This window comes from Drosophila suzukii, chromosome 2R (genome assembly GCF_043229965.1).
Source record: "Drosophila suzukii chromosome 2R, CBGP_Dsuzu_IsoJpt1.0, whole genome shotgun sequence".
Lineage (NCBI taxonomy): Eukaryota > Metazoa > Arthropoda > Insecta > Diptera > Drosophilidae > Drosophila > Drosophila suzukii.
Genome location: NC_092081.1, coordinates 22,444,961 through 22,472,701, shown reverse-complemented (window position 1 = coordinate 22,472,701; position 27,741 = coordinate 22,444,961). Strand labels below are relative to the sequence as shown.

General features: G+C 40.5%; 3 protein-coding genes across 4 annotated transcripts; 1 reads left to right on the top strand and 2 right to left on the bottom strand.

The window, feature by feature from the left end:
- Window positions 1-10,430: 10,430 nt before the first annotated feature.
- Window positions 10,431-11,859, bottom strand: LOC108008863 (RNA polymerase-associated protein CTR9 homolog). The gene is made up of 2 exons (XM_017072766.4): window positions 11,727-11,859; window positions 10,431-11,670 (listed from the first exon to the last, which is right to left on the bottom strand). The coding sequence occupies exons 1-2, from the start codon at window positions 11,802-11,804 to the stop codon at window positions 10,558-10,560; spliced, it is 1,191 nt and encodes a 396-aa protein (XP_016928255.2). The 5' UTR covers window positions 11,805-11,859; the 3' UTR covers window positions 10,431-10,557.
- Window positions 11,860-22,800: 10,941 nt separating this feature from the next.
- Window positions 22,801-23,515, bottom strand: atlas. Its single transcript, XM_017072776.4, has one exon. The coding sequence runs from the start codon at window positions 23,428-23,430 to the stop codon at window positions 22,891-22,893; it is 540 nt and encodes a 179-aa protein (XP_016928265.2). The 5' UTR covers window positions 23,431-23,515; the 3' UTR covers window positions 22,801-22,890.
- A 115-nt stretch (window positions 23,516-23,630) lies between these two features.
- On the top strand, window positions 23,631-25,411 carry LOC108008693 (uncharacterized). 2 transcript variants are annotated; one of them, XR_001767409.4, is made up of 4 exons: window positions 23,631-23,831; window positions 23,951-24,654; window positions 24,702-24,787; window positions 25,169-25,411. XR_001767409.4 is itself a non-coding variant. In XM_017072589.4 (4 exons), the coding sequence occupies exons 1-4, from the start codon at window positions 23,775-23,777 to the stop codon at window positions 25,201-25,203; spliced, it is 855 nt and encodes a 284-aa protein (XP_016928078.2). In that variant the 5' UTR covers window positions 23,632-23,774; the 3' UTR covers window positions 25,204-25,411. The 2 variants fall into 2 exon arrangements, 1 of the variants encoding a protein (XP_016928078.2); XM_017072589.4 differs by having other exon boundaries at window positions 23,632-23,831; window positions 24,729-24,787.
- The last annotated feature ends 2,330 nt before the right edge of the window (window positions 25,412-27,741 follow it).

Sequence of the window (27,741 nt, the reverse complement as noted above, 5' to 3'; positions counted from 1 at the left end):
TAGAAGGCTGATTGGTACAATTCTGCTTTCTGGCTTCTTCCCACACATTCCTGTTTCTGGCCTCGTTTAAAATAAACATTGGGCACTTGACAGAGGGCTCTGCATCCTTGAACCTGACCTTGTACAGTGGAACCTCCTCCGGTGGAACGTAGCCCTCCTTCACCCTACGAGCTTTTCGCCATGAGCCATCTGGGCGCATGGAAGCTGGAATGATGTACGTATTATTAGACTGTAGGTTGTTACTCATTTTCGTACCGATTCTATAACAGCTTTTGATTTATTTTTCAGTGGTAAAACGATCATGTAACTTGAATTACTAGAAAGTACTGGAAAGTGACAGGAATCCTATCATTTAATACAATATTATAATTTGTCATTTTAAGAGCTGTGTTTGCCTTGAAATATTATAAAATGTTTTTGTTCTCAATGATGTACTATAAATTCACGAAACTCCCTAGGCCCCAATTCTTTTTTTAACCATCTTTCTCCAAATCAGCAAGTTAATTTCGCGCTGCTCACTTGTTATTTAGTCCATCCCCTGGCACTCCACTCAGCAGTCCCATCAGCAGTGATTAGCTATTTTATTGCCAGTTCTGTGGGTCTTGTCTCTGGAGAATCATCCGCTCCCCATTCTCTCAGGCCCTTCTGCACTTTTCCACTCATCTCCGCGTTCATTTCCGTCTTTGCTAATTCGCCAAAGAAAGTAATTAAGTGAACTTTTTTCGCTGCAGTTCCGATTTGATTTTAGCGCAGGGGACTCGGCAACAAGGACACACAGACATCATTCACAATTCAGCACATCATTCGCATTGACTGGTCCGACTATCATCTAATTAGGATACCATTAGTTGCCCCTTTGCGGAATTACCTGACTTTCATCCCGCCGCCAGCTCATTGTTTTAGCCGCTTTTAGCTGCAGCAGCCGAGCTTCGCCTGTCTAATTAAAACTCGTTTAGCAACAATTTCAATTGCGTTTCAAGAACCTGTTGCCAAGACTCCCCGCTGAAATAATCCACCTAACCCACCCCACCATCGTTTCACTTTTTATACCCTTACAGGGGGCACAACTAGTTCGATAAGATCTGACTTTGGTACTACAGAGTATAGTATCAGATACACTAATCTAATATTGGCCATGTTCTTAATTCTCCAAAAATGGTTCCTTAACTTATAAAGTCTATAGCATACAGTTATTTTAATATCATACATCGTATATTTGACTAGAAATGTTTTAAGTGTCGTATATGTGATTTTATTTTTGTGATTTATTTAAATAATACTTTTTTAAGAAACCCTTTACAGCTGCAGTTCCTAAATAATTTTCCATTATAATAGTTTCTGAAATGGTATTGTACTGCGATAAGGATTTTTACAGGGTATACAATATTCAGCCTCCCAAACTTGTCACAATTCGTCGCTTTTTTCAGTACAGTGTAACAAGGTTTCCATTTCCATTTTCTTCTTTCGTCGCTGCTTTTTGCTGATTGTGTAATTTTAATGTAATTCGCTTTTATTGTTTTTTATTCGTCTCCTCTATGTTTCTGTCTCTTTCGTCGGCGCTGTCTGCGTCTCTTTCTCCGCTCCTTGTCGTCTGTGTGTCTGACATTAATTGCAAGTGCAAAAAAAACCCACTGTTGTGGGGGTAAAAACACAATAAATTATAATCGCAAAAGTTTTCCCCTTTTTTGCGAGCTACATTTATTGATTCAATTTGGCGAAATGCGAACTGCAGAGGGGAACCTGTCTGGCAGCACTAAGCACCTACAGCCCATAAATCAAATAAATCGGTTTAAGGCCGCCACCCACTCACTACATAATACACACACCCACCCCAATCCATCCCCAACCAAGCAATTAAAGTTTTTCAAGGGCCATCCGCAACTGCAATTATGATTCAACGAGTACTGGTACTTTCCTCGGCCAAAGACAAAAGGTAATTGAGGCCGGTCCGGGTCCTGTGATTCTGGTTCTGGCTCTGATTCCGGCATAATACGGCCGGATACGGACCCTTCTGGCGTCTCGCACAAATCTACATTACCATGATAATTTATGGCGTCTGAATTGGGGATCAGGCTGGCGGGGAGAACTGCTGGAAAAACAGTTTTCCCAGCCCAGACATTATGGTCTACTCCACTCCTTCAGGGACCACGTCTCTTGACTCTCTTCAGTTCTTTTATAAAGCGGGTAAAGTAATTCTCGTTGAACTTGAATACTTCTGTTTCTTGTAAACTAATAAGAGAAATACACACCGGTATACATGTTACCCGAAAACCCTGAAATATGCATTGAAAAGAATTTTCTTATATTTTTGTTATAGTATAAAAATGCGTTTAATGGTTAGGTAAGTTTTTTATGAAGAAGATAGATATTAGAATTATAAGTTCCTTGTCATTATATATATATTCCTTCGTCAAAATAAGGTTAATAATTCTTAAAACTAGAAACGGAAATGTATTCTCTTAAAAAACATTTTGGCCTAAAGAAATAATATAGATACATATAATGACAAGTGTAAAAGGATAAAATAAAACAAATGAAGTGTAATAAAGTGAGTACTTTTCTTTCGTAACTTTAAACATTTTAGGGAATCGCATTACACCAGGAAAAGCAGGAAAATAGAAAGTGAGTAGGGGGGCTGAGGGCAGGGGCGACGACAGATGGAAATCCAGGGGGGAACACGTTGGCGTACTGGGGACAGGAAAAAACAGCAACCGGCTGGCAAACACGAGCAGGAGGAAAACGTAGAGTTCATCAAAAAGGGATTTTGAAATACAAATGAATTTTCGGCATTCCGTTGGAGGCCGTCAGAGACAGAGAGCTTCAACCAGGCCAAATAGGCGCCCACAAAGGCAATGAGCCGGGGGGTAATGGGGCTGGGGAGCCCCCGTTCCCCGAATAGAAGGAGATAGAGGGATGTACCAAGCCAAGCCCTCGCAATCAGCCAAAAAATGAAACACTTGACTATGTGCCAAGAACTACACTCAAGAAAAACTTCTTAAGAATATAAATTAATTATGAGGTAGTCCCAACATGTATTTTCTAATAAATCTTTGCCAACAAAATTTGTATATCCAATATTGTCTTATAAAGTAATTTATGACCATCCAAAAAATAAAAATACAAAATATTTGTTGGAATATTACAAGTGTTTCTAAGTTGAATGTTTTTCGTATTTAAAGCACGAGTGTTGGGTAACATTCTATAAAAAAGGTTTAATATTTCCCTGAAATATTTTTACACAAGTTATTATACCCGTTACTCGTAGAGTAAAAGGGTATACTAGATTCGTCGGAAAGTATGTAACAGGCAGAAGGAAGCGTTTCCGACCCCACAAAGTATATATATTCTTGATCAGGATCACTAGCCGAGTCGATCTAGCCATGTCCGTCTGTCCGTCTGTCCGTCTGTCCGTCTGTCCGTCTGTCTGTCCGTCCGGATGAACGCTGAGATCTCGGAAACTATGGGAGCTAGGCTATTGAGATTTGGCGTGCAGATTCCTGAGCTTCTTACGCAGCGCAAGTTTGTTTCGGCACAGTGCCACGCCCACTCTAACGCCCACAAACCGCCCAAAACTGTGGCTCCTACAGTTTTGATGCTAGAATAAAAATTTTAACTGTAATGTATTGTTCTCATCAATAACTATCGATTGACCCAAAAAAAGTTTGCCACGCCCACTTTAACGCCCACAAACCGCGAAAACCTGTGACGCCCACAATTTTCATGCTAGATAAAAAATTTTAACTGAAATGTATTGGTCTCGTCGATACCTATCGATTGATCCAAAAAAAAATTTGCCACGCCCACTCTAACGCCCATAACGCTTAAATCTGTATACCGCCGGTAGGTGGCGCATTTTAATCTCGCTTTGCTGCTTGCATATCTCCATATAGCTGAGTAACGGGTATCTGATAGTCGAGGTACTCGACTATAGCGTTCTTCCTTGTAATATGTTTATAAAGACTAAGACTCATTATTATAAAAAAGAATTTCGCCAATGGATAACATTCCCTCAAAAAGGTGTAACTTTTGCTTGGGATAATATTATCCAAGACTAAGCCGTTTTCCAACACTTTTCCGAATTCGTGCCAGGTTTTCCCGAGTGATTGACGTTTGTTTGAGTGTGTGGGTGGCTGACAGGGAGGTGTTGGCGCCCCAGTGAAACAAAGAAACGTCGGGGCAAAAAAAATATAGCGAGGAGAAGAAAAACTTTTGCTTACTCTGCGAGAAATGCCAATCAACCCTTTCCTCTGGCATGTGGAAAATGCACGAAAGCGTGGGTGGGGGTGGGGGTTTTCGGGAAAACAAGGGGTGAGAGCGACTGTCAACAGCAGCATTCTTCAGGGGCGGCCGTAAAAACGACGACTCATTTGTATTTCCTTGTCAGCTCCTCTGATCTGCTCTGCTCAGCCTGCTGCGGTCCTTGGTTGTTGTAATTTTCCAAATCATTTCAGCGGCTCAGTTGGAAAACTTTTCAAACGTTTAACTAGCCTCCTGCCCTGAGCCCCCTTTCCTCTTCCCTTTCCCAAAGGCGTAGCATTCCAACAGGCGCCGATGGAAAACTGGGAGGGGGCGAAATGAAATGCTAAAGTAAAAGGCAGCGACGCGGATTTAAAAGTTTAAATAACTTTTATGTATCTCATTACTCAGAAGTGACAAGGCAACCAGGCAGTGCTCCGCTTTCGCCCTCTTCTATAAGAAAGGGAGCTTTGGAAATAATCACAATGAAATCGCATAATTCAATTACAAGCCTCGTTAAGCCGGCTCAAGCGATTTTGTCACACTATGCCCAGGCAACTACGAAAGGGAATCACAAACAAAGAGCAGGGATAGCCGGGAAAATAAAGAGTTACAGTCGTACTTCTATGGAACACCCGACGTATAAATAACGACTAGTTAGTTGCGTTTACTTACTGAGATAAAAATGGGGATTGAAGGCTATGCGGTCTTTAAGAGAGGAATGCTTGAATCTTGACCAACCCTATAAAAATTCTAAAATTATATGGTCTTTGGAAGGGGAAAATGTGTTTTGCTTGATTTTCACTAACCATATAATAAAAAAAATAAATATTAAAGAACTAAGAAAATAATATCTTTAAAAAATGTTCTTCATATATGCTTATTAATTTTTTAAGAGCGTTTCTAAAAAACATATTCAGGGGCTCAGAAACTAATAGTCATTAAAATTGGGTTCTAGAGTAAACATTTCCAGACTGGTATTATTGTACCTCCTTGTTAAGGAGTCCCTAATGAAGTTGAACTGTACTCCAGAAGAGACATTAAGTATCCGCTTCATCGGATGGACAACACCGCTTTTAGGGGAAAACGAGAAATCGCAGTGATTTGTGCCCGGCTTAGAAGAGACGATTATCGGTTATATCGATGGATAAGTGGGGGAATGAACTGGGCCTTCGATAAGAGGCTTTTCCGAAGAGGGTTCCCCAAGAGGAAAATAAAGGGCCAACAATGCTTACCTATTTCATCGAAATCAGACATCATTCCGCATTTTTCCCTTGCTAACTTCCCAGTTGGGAACATTTAAATCATTTAACTTTTGCTCTCTCATTGTCTGAGCATTCCGTTTTTCCCCTTTGAGCTTTCGTCTTAATTGAGGTTCTAGGAAATTTCAGATGGGTCTACCACCTCCAGTCACCCCCTACCAAAATTTTCATTGTGCACCCCGCAATTAACAAAGATTGCAAAGCTTTTAGCTTCACTCCTGCAATTCTCAGACCCGCTTTTCCTCTGAATGGGAATTGTGTACCCCCATTGGACTGTGGTCATGCTCGTACCCCCCGAAAAACCATTTCCCTCTCCATTTTCCACCTTGATTTTCTTACACCTTTACTATTTCATTTCCTTCCATCATCGCTTTGAGGGGGCTGCACGGCATTCGTTTTGCATTTTTAGTTTCTTTTAAGTGAAATCTAAATGCTTTTACTACCAACAGTTGGCTTTTCCTCTTCCCTGGCTCTGTAGTTTTTCAGTATTTCCAACCATTATCACTGGCAGCGTTTAGCTTGGCAGAATCATGAATTCGTTTTGTTGTCGTCTCCTCGTTTTTCCAGCATTTCCATCTTCACTGATAAAAAGGGTAGTAAATCCAAAGATTTCATGTTAGTATAAAATACTAGTCCCTCTATTTTTTACTTTTCATTTAATTTTAGGCACGGATTTCCAACTATTAAATAAATTTAAAAATTGTATGCTTCGATTTTAGTGTGAAAAGTTCTTTTTTATGATTGATATACTATCAAAGAATTGTTAGTAATCTGACATACACATAACCATATATTGAGATTGTGGGTATCGAGATATCTCCATTTCCCTGTGGTCCCTTTAGCTGAGTAAGGGGTATCTGATAGTCGAGGTAATCGGCTAAGTGCTTCCTTGTTTTATTTTTACTATTCCACATTTTTCAGTGTTGCATTCCTTTATTTTTTGTGATGTGTAAATAGCATTTACTGGTAGGTAAGTCAGTGGGAAAGAGGGCTTTCCTTTAAGTCAAAGCGAGATAAAAACATTTGGCATTGCAATGCGTTTCATTTTCGTCTCGTTTCGTTTCGTTTGTTTTCATTACCTTTTATCGTTGACCCCTGACCGCGGCTCCTCCCCTTGGGTTGACCCCTGACCCTCTGTGGCCAAGTTAACGAAGTCAGCCCTCCCCAGCGACTCGTGTAACTCTAACCAAGACAGAAAGGCGTCGCCTCGGAACAGTGTTCATTCATTATGAAGTACTCGCCCCTAAGGACTTTCCATTTCGTTGCCCGAAACGCGCATAAAATCTTATCATTCTATTTTTAAATAAATATATATATTGTACATTCGAGCTGTTTTCGCTTTCCGTTTAGTTTGATTCCTTTGACAATTTCCGGTTTGTTGACTCCTTTTGCTCCTTTTCCTGTCGACTGTCCTTTTGTTTTGTTGGCTTTTATGGTTTCTTATTTAAAAGCCATAAAATTCAGCACATGTCTTCAATTTGGGCGTCTCGGCTGTCAAATTGGACATTTCCTCAGGGAGACCAAAGGGACCGAAAAAAGCAGAAACACAAAACGGAAGCTTGCGTAAAGTTTTGCGGCCCATAAAAAGTAGGCTCCATGACCAAAAGGGGTGGGATTGGAATAGGGATATGGAAAGATAGCCATCCTAGCCATTGGCCAAACCAACTGGGAGGAACTAGGACTAGGATCGTAGATTTGATTGCGCTGTCAATTCTGATTTGAGTGGCTTACTTAAGGCGCTCTAATGGGGTTGCTGAAAAAGATACAAAGTTTTCTTTTGGGATGACGAAATCTATTGACTATCGATAAACATTTAGCACAGTTTAGGGTTTAAGCAAACTTCCTGTCGTTTAGTTAGGCCTTTTATTTTCATTCTTATTTTGATTTTTCTAGTTATGATGATTTTAAGAATTTATAAATTGATTTAAACTCATTTTTCATGTTAAATATTATCGCTCAACCCACCAATAAATTATGCTTAATCATTAAGTTTCCTAGGATTTAAAAGGCACTGCACACTTGATCAAATCACTTAAAAATCATTTTATAACCAGCTTAACTAAACTTTGATGAATATATTCATACTGATTTAAGTGAGTCTCTGTAAAATTTCCTACAACAAAAACCAAGTAGTATATCAAAGTATATAAAAAGCTCTATTAAATGCAGTTTTTACCGCGTCCTATAATTTTGCAGACCTCTTTAAACCTCTCTTTAATTTTAATTTCAAATAAAAGCAATTAAAATTTGCACCACAAAGTGAAAAGGCAACAAACAAAAACTAACAGGAGGGCGGCACAAATGTGCTGTTTTAAAAATTCGCCCAGTTGAATGCACTTTACGATGCCACGCCCCCCAAACAAAACAAACTTTCAGCTTTCGGGAGGGGGAAGGGGTTTCAGAGGGGGTGCTGTACATGGGATATGCAAATTTTTCATTAGTTGAAGGAGCCATCGCCGACGTCATCGTCATTCGCCGAGGGACCCTTGGGGCGCCTTTGTGGTCAGGTCCTCGTTGCGATGATTGTGCGATTTTTTAATCAAATCGTCGGCCGATTATGTGGGGCCCCGCGACTGAGTTGCCGGAATGTTGAAACTATAATTTCACGAGGGGCAGCGGGGTGGCAGCAATTTGTTCGCTAAAACAAACTTGCGCTAAAAAAGAGCTCAATTTAACACATTTCATATGTAAATACCTCAAAGTACAACACTGCCAGGGATCCCAATGGATCGTCTCTTTTATTTTTTTTAACCCCTTGTGGGCCGCCTTTTCCCCTTTGCCTCTGGCAGTAAATTACCACAACACGCAGGTCCCATTCCCATTCCCCACTCCCCAACCCATTTCCATTCTCGGTTCCCAGTTCCCAGTTCCCAGACGAGTGCAAACTCGTTCGAACCAGGCCATAATAATCGCCTTTAATAAATTATCGGCTTGCGCGGCGCGAAAAACGCGAGGAGCCCCAAACAAGCTGAAAAGGGTTGGTCAGGAAGGAGGGGGCAACCTGCATCACTCAGCGGTCAACAACGCAAAAACGGGAGCATGTCCAATGGCCAAGCACTGAGAAAAAAGTGTAATATAATACATAAATAAGGACCCAAAAAGGACCACATAACCTAACACACACAAGATAGATTTAAGCTTCAACCAAATGTACCGCGAATTCTTCAGACGCCATTCTCCAAATTGAACTTTATAATTGGATAGATTTGTTTTTTTACATATTTAATAGTCTTTTTTTTAAAGCATCTTATCATTTTCCATTACAAAATATTTAAATCTTAAATATTTATGTTTGGATAAAATTTGAATACATTAGGATTTTGCATAAAGGTTTGATTAATAGATATTTCTTAACTGTCTGTTCACTTGATTAATTTAGTTATCTGAATTTAGCAAAATAAGGTTTTTCTTAAGCTTCAATATATTCTAGTTCCTTTGGTAGAGTTCAAAACATAACATAGGTTTTGAAAACTACTTTATAAATATTTTCCTAAAAGACAGATAGATATCTTAAAAAACCATTGCATACTTTAGTGGGTCTAAGGGTTTTGCGAGTACCACTGTATTATAATGTTTTCCAGGGAAAAAAAAGTATAGAATGACAATATATAGTTACAAAGTTATTAATAATATAAACATTCTTCATTTCTAAAACTCAATTTATAATTATTGTTATTATTATTATGATATGACACTTATGCACAGTTTTTCCCAGTGCAAAATCGAGCGGGTACTCAGGCGATGGCCGACATTTAAATTGCTTTGCATGTGTTGCACTCCCTTTTGCTGCCACACCCCCTTTTGCCGCTGCGCCCCCTTAACCCCTACCCGGGGCCCTGCCTGATCCCTTTTCCCTTTTAACCCCCCACTTACGGGCAACTCCTTGTTGTGTGCTCAACTTGCGTGAAATTTCAATTCCTCGCACTGGGAGCTGGGCTTCAATGGGGCAATTGCTGTAATGAAGTGCTTGAATGCCAATCAGCGGCAACGGCCAGGACGCAGTGGGTTAACCTTAACCCATGCAACATCCAGCCATCCCAGGCCCTCTGGGCGCTGCAATTTTGACATAATTTTTGATAAGTTGTTAACAAAAAGGTTGCCAAATTGTTGAGTAAATAAAAGTGGATGTTGATTCTTCGACCTGGTCACGTAAGCCCCTCCTCTTCAAAACCCCCTGCCCATCCGTACACTACCCATCATAATTGCTGCCGTTCACGTAGCTGCAAATTTATGAGGTGATTTTTCATAAAACGTTTTCTCCGCACCGCGCGGCCAACGAATATTTCTGGTATTTTTCGCTCATATTTCCCCCATGTCCAAATTAATTTATGAATTATTTTCTTTAAAATACCAAGAATAAACAACATGGAAGCGAGCAATTAACTCGGCGAACTCCGGATCCCGACTGGCGCCTCCGGGAGACGCCACTCCACTCCCGACTGCTTAAATAAATTCGCCAAAGTTTTTAATAGTCAAGTGTTGAAAATTGAGCGACTGGGTGTTGACTGATTTATACACGATAATGGGCGGGGAGGAGTGAACACCGCCGCCGGTCAAATGGCCGCCAATTAAGCGGCTTTCTGTTGGTTAAAGCCAAACGTGCCGGAGCCGCCGAAGGAAACTGTCTGCCGGCAGGATCTTTGGCCCCTTTTGCAGGTGTTCAGCATTTCGCATAGTTCACTAGGGTGGGTCAATATTGGCAGAGGTCTGGTGGAAAAGGAAGGGTGTACTTAGGGGAGTACTTTAATCTATAGCACTTAGGGCCGATTTCTCAATGTCATGTTAGCTTTTGTCATGGAGTTGAATTGCTTATTCGGAAACATTCCGATTTTATAGTGTATGTTGCGACGAATACAAGGTATGTAACAGGTATAAGGAATCGTTTTTAACCCTATAAAGTATATATACTCGTATCAGATGAGGAAAACAAAATCCAGTTTAAAATTATTTTATTAAGAAATTAATTTTTTTAATTATTTTTTGAATGTTTCAATTGTTATAGGGATTTGTTATTTTGCCTTCTCCCAAATCAACGTCATTATTAGAACTTGTAGATTTGTTATGACTTTGGTTTCTTAGCCAAACCTTTATCCGATTCTTTGGAAGCACCTCTCTTTGTGGAGTTTTTGGCGGCACTCTTGGGTAGATTTTTCCATGACTTGTTGGACCTTTTGTTGAGATTAATTCTGTCCAATAGCCGCATTGCGTTGGACTCGTTCGGTAGAAACTTGAGGAAGTATCTCAGGCAGATCTTGGCTTTGTCGAATTTGCCGTCCCTCAGGTAAAGTTGGGCGAGTCCCATAAAGGGAAGCACAAAGCCTTCAGGTGCGAGTTCCACGGCATCCCGATAGTATTTCATGGCGAATTCGAATTCCCCACTGGCGTGATGACTCCTGGCCACCTGGTAACAAAGTTGAGATTTCAGCTCCGGGACATCCGTGAACCTAATCGCATTTCCAGCCAGCCTCAGCACCATTAGGTGATCGCCAATGGAATAGTAATGAGTAGCAAGGTTACTTAGAGTACTTGAATGCTGCTTATCAATTTGGAAGGCCTTTTCGAGGAGACTTAAACCCTCATTGTAGGGACGCTTGTCGCCTTGGTTAAGTTTTAGAATGGCCATTCCAATTAGGGCATTGATACAACGGCTATTCTGCTCTAAAGCCATCTCGAAGAGTTGTCGGGCTCGGTTCAGATCACCCATTCTCCAAAAACAGTGGGCTATCCCTACGCGAACATCCGCGGGACCTCGAGGATCTGCCATCAGGACGCTCTTAAAGTAGCCCAGGGATCCTAAGTAGTCCTGGCGATCGAATGCCAAGCACCCACGGCCAATCAGGGCTAAAATATGGTTCGACTTATGTTTGAGAATGCTGACAAAAAACGTATCTGCTTTTTGGGCCGTGCTGGGTGATAGCATCAGGGTGAATCCCTTGATTAACCGGAGGTTAAGTTCGCCAGATCCCTTGTAGTCCTCCAGTGCCTTGATAATATCTACAAGCTTGGTCTGTAGGGCTCTGCGCAGTTTGCCGTGCTCTTTGTAGGCCATGTTAGCCAAACAGGCCGCCAGCAGGATATTGGCCCTGTCCAGATCCTCTTTATAGGATTCGTACGGAGTTGCCTCCAGGAGGCTCACAAAGGTATCCCGTTTTCCACTGGAGCAGCAAGTTTCCTGAGTAATATATACTTAATTCCTTTTCAATATGAGCATATTACTCAAGAACTCACCGGTTTTTTAATGGATGTATGCAGTTGCATTTCCTCCATGTTGGGACAATTGTCCGTCGGCACAAGAATCGCTTCCATTTTTTCGTTAGCAACTGAACACTTTCACTTCCGAAGAAACACTGATTTTCTTTGACATGTAGGAATAGGGTTGCTGTAAACGGAGAACCTTATAAAAGGTTGCTAGGATAGCCACATCTTTGCAGACCCATATTCATATTGATATGTTGTTGATAAACAAAGTCACAGAAACTAGGCTTTCAGTTATATATTTATTTATTTATATAATGCTAACAATAAATTATAAATTTGCTGGAGAAATATCTTGTCTTCTTCCTAGTCAGTCCTAGTCAGCCGACTTGCCTCTAACCTGCTCCAATCCATGACTCATCCGAGTAACCAATCTCAGTCATCTAACAACCCAAATCCCTCCCCGCCCACAATTGTAATCTGTGACGCAGCTGGGGACAAAACTATCAACAAATTGCCGATCGGTTTCACTTCATTTGCGGCACTAAATTGCAGCGTTACTCATTTTCTCTTCATGTAATCAATGTGCAAATTACATTTTGGCTAAAAGATTGACTCGGATGGGCTGAGAAGATGGGCAAGTCGGAGGAAGGCAGTGCGAACCGTTCAATGTGCTGCGTCAATCAAGAGAATTCCACTTGACCTCCATTTAAATCATTGACGAGAGCCAGCCCGCATCCGATGATGGCGTTTGTCGGTGCCATTGGTGCACTCAGAGAAATAAATCGATAGAAGAAAGACATAGCACACACAGATAAGAAAACGAAGTAGATCCAAGGATTTTATATTAAATTTTAATATTTTTTCCTTGGTTTTCAACCAGCAATTGTTTTTCAAAGTTTATTTATTAATTTTAAATATTCTTGTCAATTTTTTATTAAAATATTTTTCTTCTTTATTTTAATGTGTTTTGTTTTGTTTATAAAAATGTAATTAAATAAAAGCTTCATGTTTTTAAACGAGGAGGAAGGATTTATTATCTTAATTATTTATACAAAACGTTAAGTTAACCACCAGTTTTTTTGGATGTTTCTGGTTTCAAAAATTCTAATTTATAAAATATAATTATTTTATAAATCCCAAGGAATAAGAAGTTGCTTAGATAATATAGCTATTAACATTGGATGTCGATAATACATATTCTTTTTAATGAGCACGAACTTACGGAAAGAGTAGGTATCATATTTATTTAAAATAGATATAAATCGGATTGCAGTCCAAAATGTATCTTTCTATTTTTTTTGAGTGTGTAAAATGGAAGGGAGTCGGAGAAGGGATGTCAAAGACCCGGCCAGATGGCATCGGAAAAACCCAGCAAGTGTCCAGTGTCCAGTGCCACAGAAAGAGAGGAAACGCATTGCAAACGTAATCAAGTAATCAAAAGTCCAAATCACGCCTGTGACAGACCCAAATAATTTGCAATGTGGCTGTGGGGACCAGGGGCGTCTGTGAAGGGGGTCGAAAGGGGGGGCGTTCTGCATTGCGTGCCATCCTCATGTGACGGACATGTTAAAGGGGCAAAGGGATCCCCGGACACATGCAAAGATGGCACTTAACGAAAGCAGTCAACCGACAACTGATTGAAGTGAAACAAACCGACGAACACTCAGCAGCACATGGGCGGAGGAGCCCCCTCGAAGGGGGCTCTCCGGTGGATACACACGATGGTCACGTGGACTTAAATGTGCAACGACATTAGCAGACAGGAAAGCCAGGGTGGGCGACAGGGGGTTAAGACCTGTGAAGGAGTGGTACTGATTCATGACAAATGCCGAACTCTGACTTATTGAATGGGCCGATTTCTCCGTGTTCCGACAATCGATACGAGATATGGGATACGAGAATCGTTGAAAAGTTCAGGCGGAAACGCAATGAACTCTTGACATTTCAAGTGCCGAAAGGTAAAACTTCATTCACACAAGGCAAGGGGCAATTATAGCGAAAGGTTACCCGACCATCAGATGGAGGACACATGATTTATCAATCTGAATTGATTGCGTTTTAATATTCTCAAGGGAACGTTTTCGATAAGATATAAGATTGAGAATTATTATTTGCTAGAATATTGTTTTTTTTAGCCTATACCATCTAAAGAAAATTTAGAAAAGGTTTAGTGATAAAAAATAAATAAAAAAAACAAAACTAAATAGCTTTTAAAAGAAACATCTGAAATATCATCATATTTCAAGGTTCCCATCTATGTGACGGACGAGATATGGTTTATAAATTCGTTTGGTTATTACTATCATATAATATTTGCATGTGTGGAGTTCAAGGTTTGTGTAAATATTGAGGAAGAATATATTTAGCTTATTTTACTTAATATAATAATCTTTTAGTATTGTATTCATTTAAAAGCCACAAACCATCTTGAGATTCGCTAAAAGTATAACTATGAAAACAAACCTACCTTGAAATAGATTGAAAAAATCATTGAATTGGTCAATTATTTAGATCGATTATATCGAGTTACATCTACGATTGTCGCTGCAACAGATTTCCCATTCAATCCATATCAATTTGTCAACTGCGACAAATAAACTGGATATACAACCCCACCACCCCACTCGCTGACCCCCGATGACCTTGCCCACAGGAAACGCCGGGGAACTCTGAACTTGTAAGCAGATCGAGGCACGTAGACGAACCTGAGCACACATGTCCGCCCAGAAAACGGGTAAAAGGGTGACTTTAGATGGCGATGGCTACTTCTGCAGCAGTCAGCAAAACTATTCCTCAACTCGTGCGGACAGAGAAATGGAGACTGGCAGGACGAGGATTCAGGATGGCAGGCTGCAGGATGGGAACCCAGACACGGAGACATTTTTTATGGACGCCTTGGATTGGCGGACGTGACGTTGATTTGCTGGCAACGCCTTAAAGGTGACACGGACCAGGGACAGGGACCGGGGGTCCTTGGAACCCAAGGAGCAGACGTCATAAAATGGCGCAAGATTTGGCTAACAGAAAAATAAATTGCTGGCTGGCCAGCCATCCCAGTTCGATTGCAGCTGTCACGGCCATTTAGCTGTTTAGCGCCGCAAAATCTCGGCGAATCCTTGAGAGACCCAGTCGGCCATCTAATTGCGAATGCAGCCAGCCAGTTGGGAGCTGCAGCTGTTGGCCAACAGGACCATCGATTTGCGGCCAAAACGGCGGAGCACGTCCCACACGATGCAGCGTCCCGGGCAAATCAGTTTCAGTCGAGGGGATTTCGATCCTGATTCCGATTCAGAGCTGTCTGTTGGTTTAGTATAACAATTCGGGATATGCAAATATACGACCGGGTCGCATTGAAAAGAATCCCGTGCTTAAGCCACTTTAAAGTGCCGAAAGTCGAGCCCTAATTTTTAACCTATTGAAACATGCCGCCGAACTTTGGCTTTCGGGAGACCCTTTTTTTGGTATTCTGTTGGAAACGTCAACTCACTTCCCCCTTTTTTTCAGCTTTCCCTGTTCTTTTGCGTAGCCCTCAGGTGCTAATGAATTCATAATGGAAGCGGGCATTGGGACAGGCCATAAATTATGGACCGCTGCGATGGGGATATATTTTTAAGGTACTGTCGAAAATGGCGGAAAAAAGGGGCCAAGCTGAATATTTTGCCCGTCGGCTGTTGTCAGTTGAGCGGGTGAAATGGAATTTTATTTAAAGCCAAATTTGAGTTAGGACAAAGGGGTTTTGGCAGGAATTTAACTTTTGCAGTTGGCCTATTTAAAAACGGTTTGTGGGAACTGAAATAAAATAAAATGTTGTTCTCTAAGCTCTAAAAGCTTTCTGTAAATTTACCCTCAAAATATTCAGCAGATCTATTTGCATCTCCATCTCTGCTAATCCATTGAGTAATTGGCATTTCATTATTAATTTCAATTTGAGTTGCTGAGAATTGCATGCGAAATGTAATGGCTTTGGCTCCAGAAGTTCCATTTGTGGCCGTCCATCAATGCCAATGTAAATGTCACTTGGTTATGGATGTTTGCCTTCGCAATCTTTTATTAATTGAATGAGGAAAAATGCATTTTCCAACGAGGGGCCTAAATCGAATAACTGTTTGTTTGAGCGCGCACCGCAAAAACCAATTTGATTGGAATTAAAATTCGAAATAGAATAAACAAAAGTCGGCGGAGGACGGAGGCCAAGAAAGCCCTTTTCCGGACTCTCCTTTGGCGCAGCAGTATCTGCAGGCCCAGATTCCGGTGCACACAGATACAAATCCCAATCCCGTCTGGGCAGATGCTGATGCCAAAGCTGATCCTTAGCTTGTGTTGTAACAAGTTAATTGAATTTGCACTCAGCCAAGCGTCATGCATTGGGGCATCATGAGCTTACGAGTGCAGTGAGAGAAATATTTTGGATTCAATTTAAGGAAAATAACAGAATTTTGGGAAGTATTTCACAGCTATGAAGTTAATGGCCACATGACACAAGCATAAATTTGAGCTAACTAACTGATTTTATTTAAAAAGTAAGTATTATACCCACATTATATCTATGTATATGTAAATGGTAAAAAATATATGATTGATCTGTGGACCTTTTTCAATAAATACAATTTAAGCCAGTGTCATAAGGCCTTAAGTATTACCAGAAAGAAATTAATATTATAAATCATTCAAATTAAAGCAGAAGACCTTTTTTGCAAATTTGAAAATTAATCAAATCAATTTATCGAAATTTATGTAGGTGTCTTATAGCCATAATAAACATAACCAATTACTTTGGGATGGAAATTGTAGTGCATATTATCACAAGCTGAATTTATTTAAATATGTAAGGAAGTCTTACATTTTCCAATAGGTCTATTAATCCAAATTCTCAATAGATTACCCAACAGTATTAACAATTTGGCTAAAATAAAAAAAGAAGAACCAACGTCTATACATTTTGGACTTGAATTTATAGTTTTTTCACTGTGGTTTGGTTTCCACTTTGAGGAAACCTTTTTCTCCATGTGGAAAATGAGCTGGGAAAGCGGAGGCCACTGGCGGAGCTGCAGCTACCGATACAAGTTGCTTATTTTATGGCCAACTCTAATGGAGGACTCGATTCTGATTCCGGCTTCTACTTCGCTTGGCATTTAGCTCGTCTCTCCAGTGTTTCAGATCCCCCCTCCCCACGTTTCGCCTCGATTTTTCCAATTTTGTGATTTGCACAGATTTCAACCTGACGTCCTTGGTCCTGGGATCCTTCGCTTCCGCAGGTCCTCGGAGCTGGTTTAGTTTGTTGCCCGTGTTCTGCCGTCTGTGCTTATCCAGCAACATTGTCGAAGGTGAAGCTGCAGCCGGGGCCTCCTTGCAAGTGCATTAAAAGCATGTGAACCGGTGCCAAACAATGACGCCTCCAAAGCCACTCCCCTTCTACAAAAACCCCACCATCCCGGTTGATCCTGGCAGACAAATGACTCACCTAAAGGATTCAGAAGGCGGGCATAACCGGGTATGGGGGTGCTAAAAAGTAGCGAGAGTGTGCTTTTAGCAGATTAGTTTTCATCATCTTAACATTCCTAATTAATGAGGCCTTTGTCTCCCCAGCTCGGCTCCTCTGTGAGGTGTTAAATCAAAGACCTTAGCATGTCTAATGAGTAATGAGGAGGGTACCGACAAAGTTTCTCCCGAAGTCCTCCCTATTTGCTCAGTATCTCCCCTGTAATGAGCAAAAAGATTGTGTTCTCGCTGCTCTGAACAATGCAAATTTCCCGGTAGCTCGTTAAATCTTTAACAAAGGTATAGTATTAAGTATATGGTGTAGTGTTCGTTAACTGCAGCAAGAGTTTGTATTCATTCCTAACTAGCTTTAGCTTGTATAGTTATTTAAAAGTCATCGACATTTTAATTTCCTGCTCACCCTGACACCGGCAAAAATCAAATCACAAATTATATATCGCTGAAAACCAACTGAAATGCTGATTTTACAATTAGTTTCGCTTGCAAATTAAATGCAGTTTTTTGAATCCGACATTCGCACCTATTTAATTAGCTCGCGCAAATGTTTGCCCTTAATGCAAATGGACATCAACACTCCAATTGATGAATGGCATTTCCTCATTTATGTTTGATATTCGAGTGCTAATAGTCATAATAATGCGGCATAATGAGTGTCGAAGCCCAACAATGGGGGAGCAACTTTTAGTTAAAAGTCAACTGAAACCAAAACAGTGCGAATGCAAAAACGCAAAAGTTTGTAAAACTAATTTCCTCCGACTGAGGGCTGAATTTCGGGGTGGCTGGGGGGAAACGTCAAAATGTTTTTGACAAGTCCAATTTTGAAATTTTCAAATTTCGCCGTAATTAACTTTCTGGCAAAGGCAATTAGCGACCGCACACAAACTCATTTATATTGTGCTGCCTGATTACAAATATTTGTATGTAAAATGTACATAGAAATATGGAATTAGCAATGTATATATATTGAAACTTTTGTTGTCGCCATCCAATGTGGTTCACCCCATTTAGCACTCAGCTCACGAAGTTTAACAATATCGTAAATAATGGACTCAATTGCATTTTGCATAATAATTACAGTGTAAATATATCTAGCCAGGAGCGGTTCAAGGCTTCTTCGAATGTGCTTTTTTTTAGTAGGGAATGCTAACTATCATAATACTATTATAGTACTAGTCCACATGTTAAATTTAAAGTACGCTTTAAACCTAAAAAAGTATTTAACATTGAAGTTTAAAGCCTACACTTAGTTTAACAAGCGAACGGGAAGATCGCCCTTAATAAATGGAATAAATTAGGTGACTATTTCTTATCCGTATGTTAAACTAAAACTAGGTTTTAAGGTCTCAGAGACGTTCTTCTGTCCTTATAAGACCTTAAGCCTAATATTTTTTAGGCACCAAATTCCCATAGGTTTTCAAGGTTTAAAACCAACATTTTTTTTAACATTTTATTATACTTAAGTGATTTTTCAGATTTCTACATTGTTAATCAAATATTACATACCATATTTTTAAGGGGATATTATTGATATCAAGAGGTTGTTTTGGTATTTTAAAGAAGTGCAATATAGAAAGATTACTGTGAGTTCTAAAAAGTTTCATGGTTCTGATTAATTCACTAATCATTTTAGTTATTAGGCCCCATTTTTATTTCTCCTGCTCCGCTCCTGGACATGGAAACATAGTGCAGGGATCGAAATGAGCTGGGCGCCAGTCACAGTCCTCCCGTGGAGCAGAGTGGCTAAGTGGAGTGGGCTGGCTAAGTGGGTAACTGGGGAGCGTGTTAGCAGCCAGCGAGTGAGTGATGAAGCGCGTCACGTCGACAGCAGGAACAGCAGGAGGAGCAGAGGAGGAGCAGCGGAGGAGCAGGAGGAACAGCGGGATGGTTGGCAAATGGAGCTTCGTCGAGATGCCAATGAGAATGGCAGCCGCGGTTGGCTGACATTACACTTGTCAACGGGTATAATTGCGTTGACGCTGCTGCTCCTTCTTTTCCACCCACTCCAGATCACCATCAGAGTTGGCAGGTATAATGTCTGGGGTATTCCTGAAATAATGTCTATAAGGAAGGGTTTACAGTGTGAACTTTACACAATCTATATTCATAAAAGTGCCTTTTCAACTTTTAGGATCCAAAGTTAAGTCAAATCCATTAGAGCTTCTTAATTATTATTTATACTTTACACTTCGTATGTTGGGCTAATGTGTGCTAAACAGGGATATTACCACAAGTGTTGCCGAAACAGAAATAAAATATTTTAGGAGAATATGATTTGAACGCCAAAAAATTATTTATATTTGCTGAAGGAGTTATTATATTTGGCAAAGGTTTGTTAAATGTACTGGTTCTTATAAGCAATAGTGTCTTTCCAACTGTTAGGAATCAACGTAGAGCCAATCTTATTACTGCTGTTGCTGTACAAGTTCTACCTAACATTATTAATGCTAATCAGCTTAAAAATTATTAAAGGAACATTCTAGAATCATTAATTTAATCGATTTTAATGGTATTTCATTTTATAGACCATCAGGGCGTGTTACAATAATAGTAAAGGGTTTGTTAACCATAGGTTTGTTAGCTCTGTATTATTTCCCTATGAAATTAGTCAACATATCTTGACTGCTGAGTGTGCCACCTCTGCTTGTTCAACGGTGACTGTGATGAGTTTGAGTGTGACTGTTCCACGACTATGTCTATGACTATGGCAAATGCCGTTGACTTGGAGCACAATACACAATAATTGCCAAGTGACGGCAACTTGGGGGCGCATCAATAACGAGTGCTTGTCACCCGGTAACCCCGCCAGCACCACAGCCGCCACCCATCACCCATCAATCCACATCCAGATCCACGTCCACTTCCACATCCACCCAGTGCACCTCGGATCCAGCGAAACACCGCCGGGAGCGAAATCACACCCATTTGTCAGGAAGGAACAGAAGAACTCCGGCTGGCAAGCGTCCACGGCGGCGGCTAATTGCAGTTCATGCGAAAAACATCGTTAATCACTCATTGACAGTTTGTTATTTGTTAAACAAAGCTAATGACTTAATGGCATAAATGGTGTGGCAACTGCACCGCGGCCGTAAGGATATCGAAAGTCGAACGGGCGGAGGAGCAGAATAAATGACACGACAGCTCAGGGCAGCCGTTCTCCGTGTTCCGTATTTATGTAGATAAACAATAAGCTGACAAGCCGGGGCAAAATTAATTGTCCTGGACAGCCTGGGTGGGTTGAAGGGGCGGGGGCTGACTGGCGGAGGGCGTGGCCTTATGGATGATCACGATATGCCCATGGGGCCAAGCAACTAGTTAAAGGTACTTAAATAATCCCTACTCCCGGGGGTAATGGTGTGTGTTTCGCGGAAGGAGCAAGTAGAAATAATGTGTAGTGCAATAGAGAGTTAGTTTCGTAAACAGTATAATACAGTGTAAGCTTAAATATTGGATTCAGTTAAATACCCTTAAGTTAGGTTAAACATACCGCTTTGTATGAAAAGGGAAAATTTGTGAATTAACTTTTATTGGCAAGAAGAACTTTTTTGAAAAATAAAAATTTCTTAATCAACCACAAATTTATAAAGGTTAATATAACTCAAGTTATGAAATGTGAAAGTGCAGTTTTTGGTTCCGGTTCTAAACCCATTGGAAACAAGGATAAATCAAACATGTAAATGGGCTAAAATTTTGACCATCGTTAAGAAGATAGATTTTAATTTAGAACATTAGAGAATTTTACCACGAATTCATAGAGGCATCCCACTTCTAAATCGGATTTATATAACTCAAGTTATGAAATCTAGAAGTGCAGTTTTGGGTTCCCATTCTGATCCCATTGGAAACAACGATAAATCGAACATGAAAATGGGTTCAAATTTTGACCATCGTTAAAAAGATAGATTTTAATTTAGAACATTAGAGAATTTTACCACGAATTCATAGGGGCATCCCACTTCTAAATCGGATTTATATAACTCAAGTTATGAAATCTAGAAGTGCAGTTTTGGGATCCCATTCTGAGCCCATTGGAAACAACGATAAATCGAACATGAAAATGGGTTCAAATTTTGACCATCGTTAAAAAGATAGATTTTAATGTAGAATATTAGAGAATTTAATCACGAATTCATAGAGGTATCCCACTTCTAAATCGGATTTATATAACTAATGTTATGGAATTTAGAAGTGCAGTTTTGGGTTTCCATTCTGATCCCATTGGAAACAAGGATAAATCGAACATGAAAATGGGTTAAAATTTTGACCACCGTTGAAAATATAGATTTTAATGTAAAATATGAGAGAATTTAACCACGAATTCATAGAGGCATCCCTCTTCTAAATCGGGTAAATATAACTCAAGTTATGAAATCTAGAAGTGCAGTTTTGGGTTCCCATTCTGAGCCCATTGGAAACATGGATAAATCGAACATGAAAATGGGCTAGAATTTTGACCATCGATATAAAGATAGATTTTAATGTAGAATATTAAAGAATTTAATGACGTATTCATAGAGGCATCCCACTTCTTAATCGGGTTTATATAACTCAAGTTATGAAATCTAGAAGTGCAGTTTTGGGTTCCCATTCTGATCCCATTGGAAACAAGGATAAATCGAACATGAAAATGGGTTAAAATTTTGACCACCGTTGAAAAGATAGATTTTAATGTAAAATATAAGAGAATTTAACCACGAGTTCATAGAGGCATCCCACTTCTAAATCGGATTTATATAACTCAAGTTATGAAATCTAGATGTGCAGTTTTGGGTTCCCATTCTGAACCCATTGGAAACAAGAGTAAATCGAACATCAAAATGGGCTAAAATTTTGACCATCGTTAAAGAGATATATTTTAATGTAGAACATTAGAGAATTTATCCATGAATTCTAAGAGGCATCCCACTTCTAAATCGGGTGCATATATCTAAAGCTATGAAATGTACAAGTGAAGTTTTGGGTTCGCGTTCTGAACCCATTGGAAACAAGGATATATCGAACATAAAAATGGGTTAAAATTTTGACCATCGTTAAGAAGATAGATTGTAATGTAGAGCATTAGAGAATTTAACCACGAATTCATAGAGGCATCCCACTTCTGAATCGGCTTTATATAACTCAAAATATGAAATCTAGAAGTGCAGTTTTGGGTTCCCATTCTGAGCCCTTAGGAAACATGAATAAATCGAACATGAAAATGGGTTAAAATTGTGACCATCGTTAAATTGATAGATTTTAATGTAGAATATAAGAGAATTTAATCACGAATTAATAGAGGCATCCCAGTTCTTAATCGGATGCATATAACTCAAGTTATGAAATCTAGAAGTGGAGTTTTGGGTTCCCTTTCTGAGCCCATTGGAAACAAGGATAAATCGAACATGAAAATGGGTTTAAATTTTGGCCATCGGGTAAAAGATAGATTTAAATGTAGAATATAAGAGAATTTAATCACGAATTCATAGAGGTATCCCACTTCTAAATCGGTGCCCATTAAAACAAATTACGGATTGTAGAAGTGGAGCTTTTCGGTGTCCATTCTGAAATTTATTCGGCAATAAGATAGAGATTTAGTGTTTTTTTGCTAAAAAACTAATGATAAACAAAATAGCGCTTTGTATGCGAAACGAAGTAATATTTATTAGCTTTCACTGGCAAGAGAGACCTTTTTAGAAGGAACATATTTCCTTATTCCTTATTAGAGATCCAAGTCGCTGGGTATAGGTCTTTCCCTTCCCGTTCTATAAGCATGCCGTGGCCTCAGATCTATTTGACGAAGTTCCTCCAGACTCCCTCCATTTTCAATCTCCGGAACTGGGACAATGGTTCGGATAAGGGTATTTTTATTACCGACCGTCACTCGGCGGGCGTCCTCCGTATTCCGCATGTCCATGACCACGGTTTCCGGCAGACGAACCACCTTCCGCTGGACAGGATGTCGCAGGAGCGGCACAGAGGCGGAGATGGGGATCGTGCGAGAGGGACACTGGGTGGCCAGATTGCACTGGTTGGTTCTCATGGGTCGCGGACGAATCTTGTACTTGCAGCAGTTGTCGTGGAAGACCTTCGAGGTTTGAATCCTTGGGCGGGAATGGGTGTGACACTGACACTGGGAGCAGATGTGGTGCATCTTTTGGGGCTTCTTCTTGCCAAGCTTTTTTAAATTTTTTTTCTCAGGATGATGGCCACTCAAGTGCACTTCGACTTTCTTCCTGTTTTTGTGGCCTTTTCGTCCCATTTAATCGATTTGATAACAACAAATTTTTGATAACCTAAAAACCAAATTACACTGACATTTTCAATGATTTCATTTTTTAGTTTTTCAAAGCCAGTGCGATGCAAATGTTATGTCTCCCCTTTTTGTATATATTTCTACAGAGATCTTAGTAGACCTTTCTCTCCATTGTCAGAAGTTTGGGAAGTTACTCGGTCCTTACCTCATTCGTATTTCGTTCATCGTAAGATTCAGATCTATAAAAAAAAGTAAAACCAAAAATTCTAAAATTGGTATAAAAAATTTAGAGTTAAAATTTTTTGTATAATTTTTTTCGGAATTTGACACGAATTTTCCACAAATTGAAAATGAATTTTTGCTCAGTGCCCTACGAAGCTGATTACGGCATGTACGCGGATTCTAAGGTGAAAATATAGTACTTTTTTTCAATAATACGAACTAAGTCGTACATTCATGTCCGCTTAAGAGAGCATCCGTATGAGCTCTATAGTGTTTCTTAATGAATACTTTTCGTTTCTTTCAGATGAAGAGCGTCCCTCAGTATCCGCTGAGCATGAGTCCTGGACAGGGTCAGGGACAGTCGATGGCCATGCAGCCCCTGAACCCACCGCAGATGAATCTGCAGATGCAGATGCCCATGTCGGGTGGCTCCCAGATGTCCTCATACCCCATGCAGGGTATGCCGCTGGGCATGATGCCCGCTGGAAACCAGATGACTCCCATGTCCACGATGACCACTCAGCTGCCCATTGGAGCAGTTACGCCCCTGAGCAGCATGACTATGATGCCCATGATGGGTAATCCCATGGGAGCCGTCGACGCCCCCGGGATCAATGCGGTGCTGCCCGACCTGCAGCCCATGACCTCGATGGGTCAGATGGGTCAGCCGATGCAACAGTACGGTCAGTCTGGCTCCACCACCCAGATGCACCAAGGTCGCCTGACTGGCGGAGGTAATGGTGGGGGCATGGCTGCATCCTGTCCCTCATCACCTTCGCATCCTGGTAACTGGAGCTCCAATCCCAACTCCGGCCAGATGATGACCAACGGCAACATGTGGCAGTACAGCCAACCCATCCAGAACCACCAGGCGCAGTATCCCCAGCAACACCATTACCAGCAGCAGCAGAGCCATCACCACCAGCAACAGCAGCAGGTCAACCGGATGAAGCCCTCCTACGACATGGCGCCCTCTGGCATGTACCGGGAACTTCGAAATGGACTGAAGTAAGTAGATCTTGCCCAGGGGTTCAGCATCCTAATCCGGTATATAGCAATCCCTTTTAATTTCTGACCCACAGCACACCATCCATGCACGAATCTCCAAAGTGCGGCAAGGGCAATCAAACATTCAATTGTGGTGAGTAGTAAACCTTAAACCTTCCCCAGATAAAATCATATATTTCAAGGTTCGGTAAAACCTTTTTCCGTATACGGATTTTTGTTTGTCTTTTTGAATCATTAATTTTAAGGCCAAAGTAATCTTTGATACGATTTGAATCATAAATTTAAAGGTTAGGAAAATCTTTGTCCGTTTAAGGGAGCGTCCGTATAACAACTTGCGATTCTTTAGTGAATCACCCTTTCTAAATTTTTCGAGAAAAAACCTTGTCCGCTGGGGCACTACTATATACATTTTATCGTGCTTTACATTGAAGTTACTTTACTACGATTCAGCTAAGAAAGTTTCTATTACAAATCTATAAAACCCTATAGTAATAACAATTTATTTTCTTTCCAGGAAAATCGGTTAGCAAGGTCCCCCATTGGCGTTGATGACCCTTGAGCCCATCATAAGTTGGTTGTTCGTACTTTTTCATGATTGGTGTCTCTCAAATTGCACTCGCCTATACGTACTTTGTTCCACGACTTCCCCTACGCAAGCATACAACCCCACAGACACTGAAACACACAAGAACACTGAACATGGTCACAAACATATTGGTGTGGAATAAATTGTTTATATGTTCTGGCCAAAAAGGAATTATTCGGGGCTAGTTTTTCTTCTGGCGACTTTAAACGGCTTGATTTATGGCCGTCAGACATCAAAATTGGCAACATGTCTGGGGGCAGGGGCAGGAAAATTGAACGAAGGAAAAGTGGCAGTGGCGATGAAAAATTTATGCTGACCGCATGATGAACGCATAAAAAATGTTGCCAACTTATGGCCAAAATGCAATCCACAAGCCAGTCGCTGTGCGGAGTATAAACAATGGCTTTATCGGGGCAAAGGCATCAGTTGGTTGGCTTTCTCCTCGTTTTCCGACCCACGGAAAATCCCTTTCCCTCCGGAGTCGTTAGATTCTGGCAGCCGGGCCAAGGTGTGAATATTTTATGTGGCACTATTTTGATACCATAAATCTTTTAGTAGTTGATTCAGCAAAGTTTTGCGTGTTACCGCATTTCGTTCTGTGGTTTCAGCTCAGTTCGTTTCGCTGCGTTTCTTTCAATTTCTGCATTTTGAATTTTGCAGTGCCGGAGTTTTCATTTGATGGCCGTAACTATTGTGGCCAAATCGGTTTTTGTTTTTGATTGATTAAGTTGGATATTAAATGCAGATTGCATTTTTCAATTGAGATTTGGTCTTAAAAATGCTTGGGGGAATAGAATAAAAAGTATTTTTAAGTGTCTATAGTAGCTCAGGCTGTGACTTATTGTGCAGCTTTGTTTTTGAAGAAAAGCTTATGGTGATTTTGCAAACACATTCGAATCAGTACAATTTCAAGCCTCACTATCAAGCTCCCATTTGATTCCTTTCTGAAATAAAACTAAAACCACAAGAAAAGACGTGAGGGGCAATCATCTCCACCCATTGGAAACGGAAGAATCCCGATGCGGCCATAAAATGCACATACCCGAAATTGTTTTTAGCTCTGGGGCAATGCAAGCGTTTTACATTTTTCAGAGGGCGTCATTAAAATTAAAAGAAAAGTAAAAAGTAAAAATAAAAATGGGAAAACGAAGCCACAAAAACAGACAGCTGAATGGACGTTGAATGGACAATTTGAAAAGTTTTGGGCAAGGAAACTGCAGTCCTGGACAATGCGAATGGTCCAACTCTGGATGAGAAGTTTTCGAGAGAGTGGCGGTGTGTGGAACCAGGGGAGGGTTGTCAAAAGTTTTCGGGGGGCTCCTTGCATCGTTCCCCTTGCGCTGCTGCAGCTGCCCCTGGATGCAAAATTTTATTCATGACGGAAGCAATACTCAAATTTCGTCTATTAATATCTGGGAAAGGGTTTTCCGGGGGCGGTGGCGGAGCAGGAGTTCTGGGTCCAGCTGTCAGACCTTAGCCGGGTCCAACTTCCAGGCTCTCTACGTATCCCAACATCTGTCCAAGTGTCAGTCCAACTGTCTGTTTGTCTAACTGACACACACACATACCGTCTCTCATCTAAACAAATGCGCATACAGATGTGGTCAGCATGAGTTGGTGGTGCCATGCACTTGCAGAAATTTTGTGAAGTTTTCAATTAAACAAAGATACAGTTTAAGGACAAAAGCAACACACATTCCTAGGAAAAGCCCTTTTGAATTGTATCCCCATTTTGTTTATTCTATAAACTATAAACTATCTACTGAACGGTCCTTATAGCATGAACTCATATTTCTTATTCATAAACTTGGGTGTCCATTGGCCTTACTTCACTCAAAATATCTCACCTGTTATATTCAAATTTATGTATTATATAATTCAAATGATTTTTTAATTGGAAAAGGGCTAGATAATTTTCTTTCAGTGCTCAGCCATGTTGGTGGTGGTACAGTTAGCCCGGTTGCACATTGCCAACATAACCTCAAATTGCATTCCTAATTCCTTTTATACTCCATCTCATCCCGATTCCCCCGGGGGAGCACTTTCTGCAAAATGTGCAATTTCCGCTTGAAAGGCTGGCTGGCATACAATCCATCCCCGAATTCCTGGAAATATTTTGCAAAACAGAAAACAGAAATTTATTATAGCCATTTTATTATTTTGCGGGCTAACTTCATGTTGGCCCCAACATGTACGTCATATTATTGTCTAGAGTGGAACGAAACGGAAGTCAGTCAGTCAGGTGAGGTGGCAGAAACACTTTCCATCTGCAGATATCAGGCTGTGAAATATTCCGGCCACTTGTATTGCGCAAATGTTTTGTTTTGGATTGGTGAGTGAAATGAAAGCTGCCAACAGGATGGCTTTTTAATTTTTTTAAAAATAATTTTAATAATTGAAATACTTGGCTTCAGATGAGCTGTAGGTTTTTGCAAATAGATTAGGATTATTCAAATATCATCAGGTTTTCTATAAGGAATAAACTGCATAATCCAGTACCT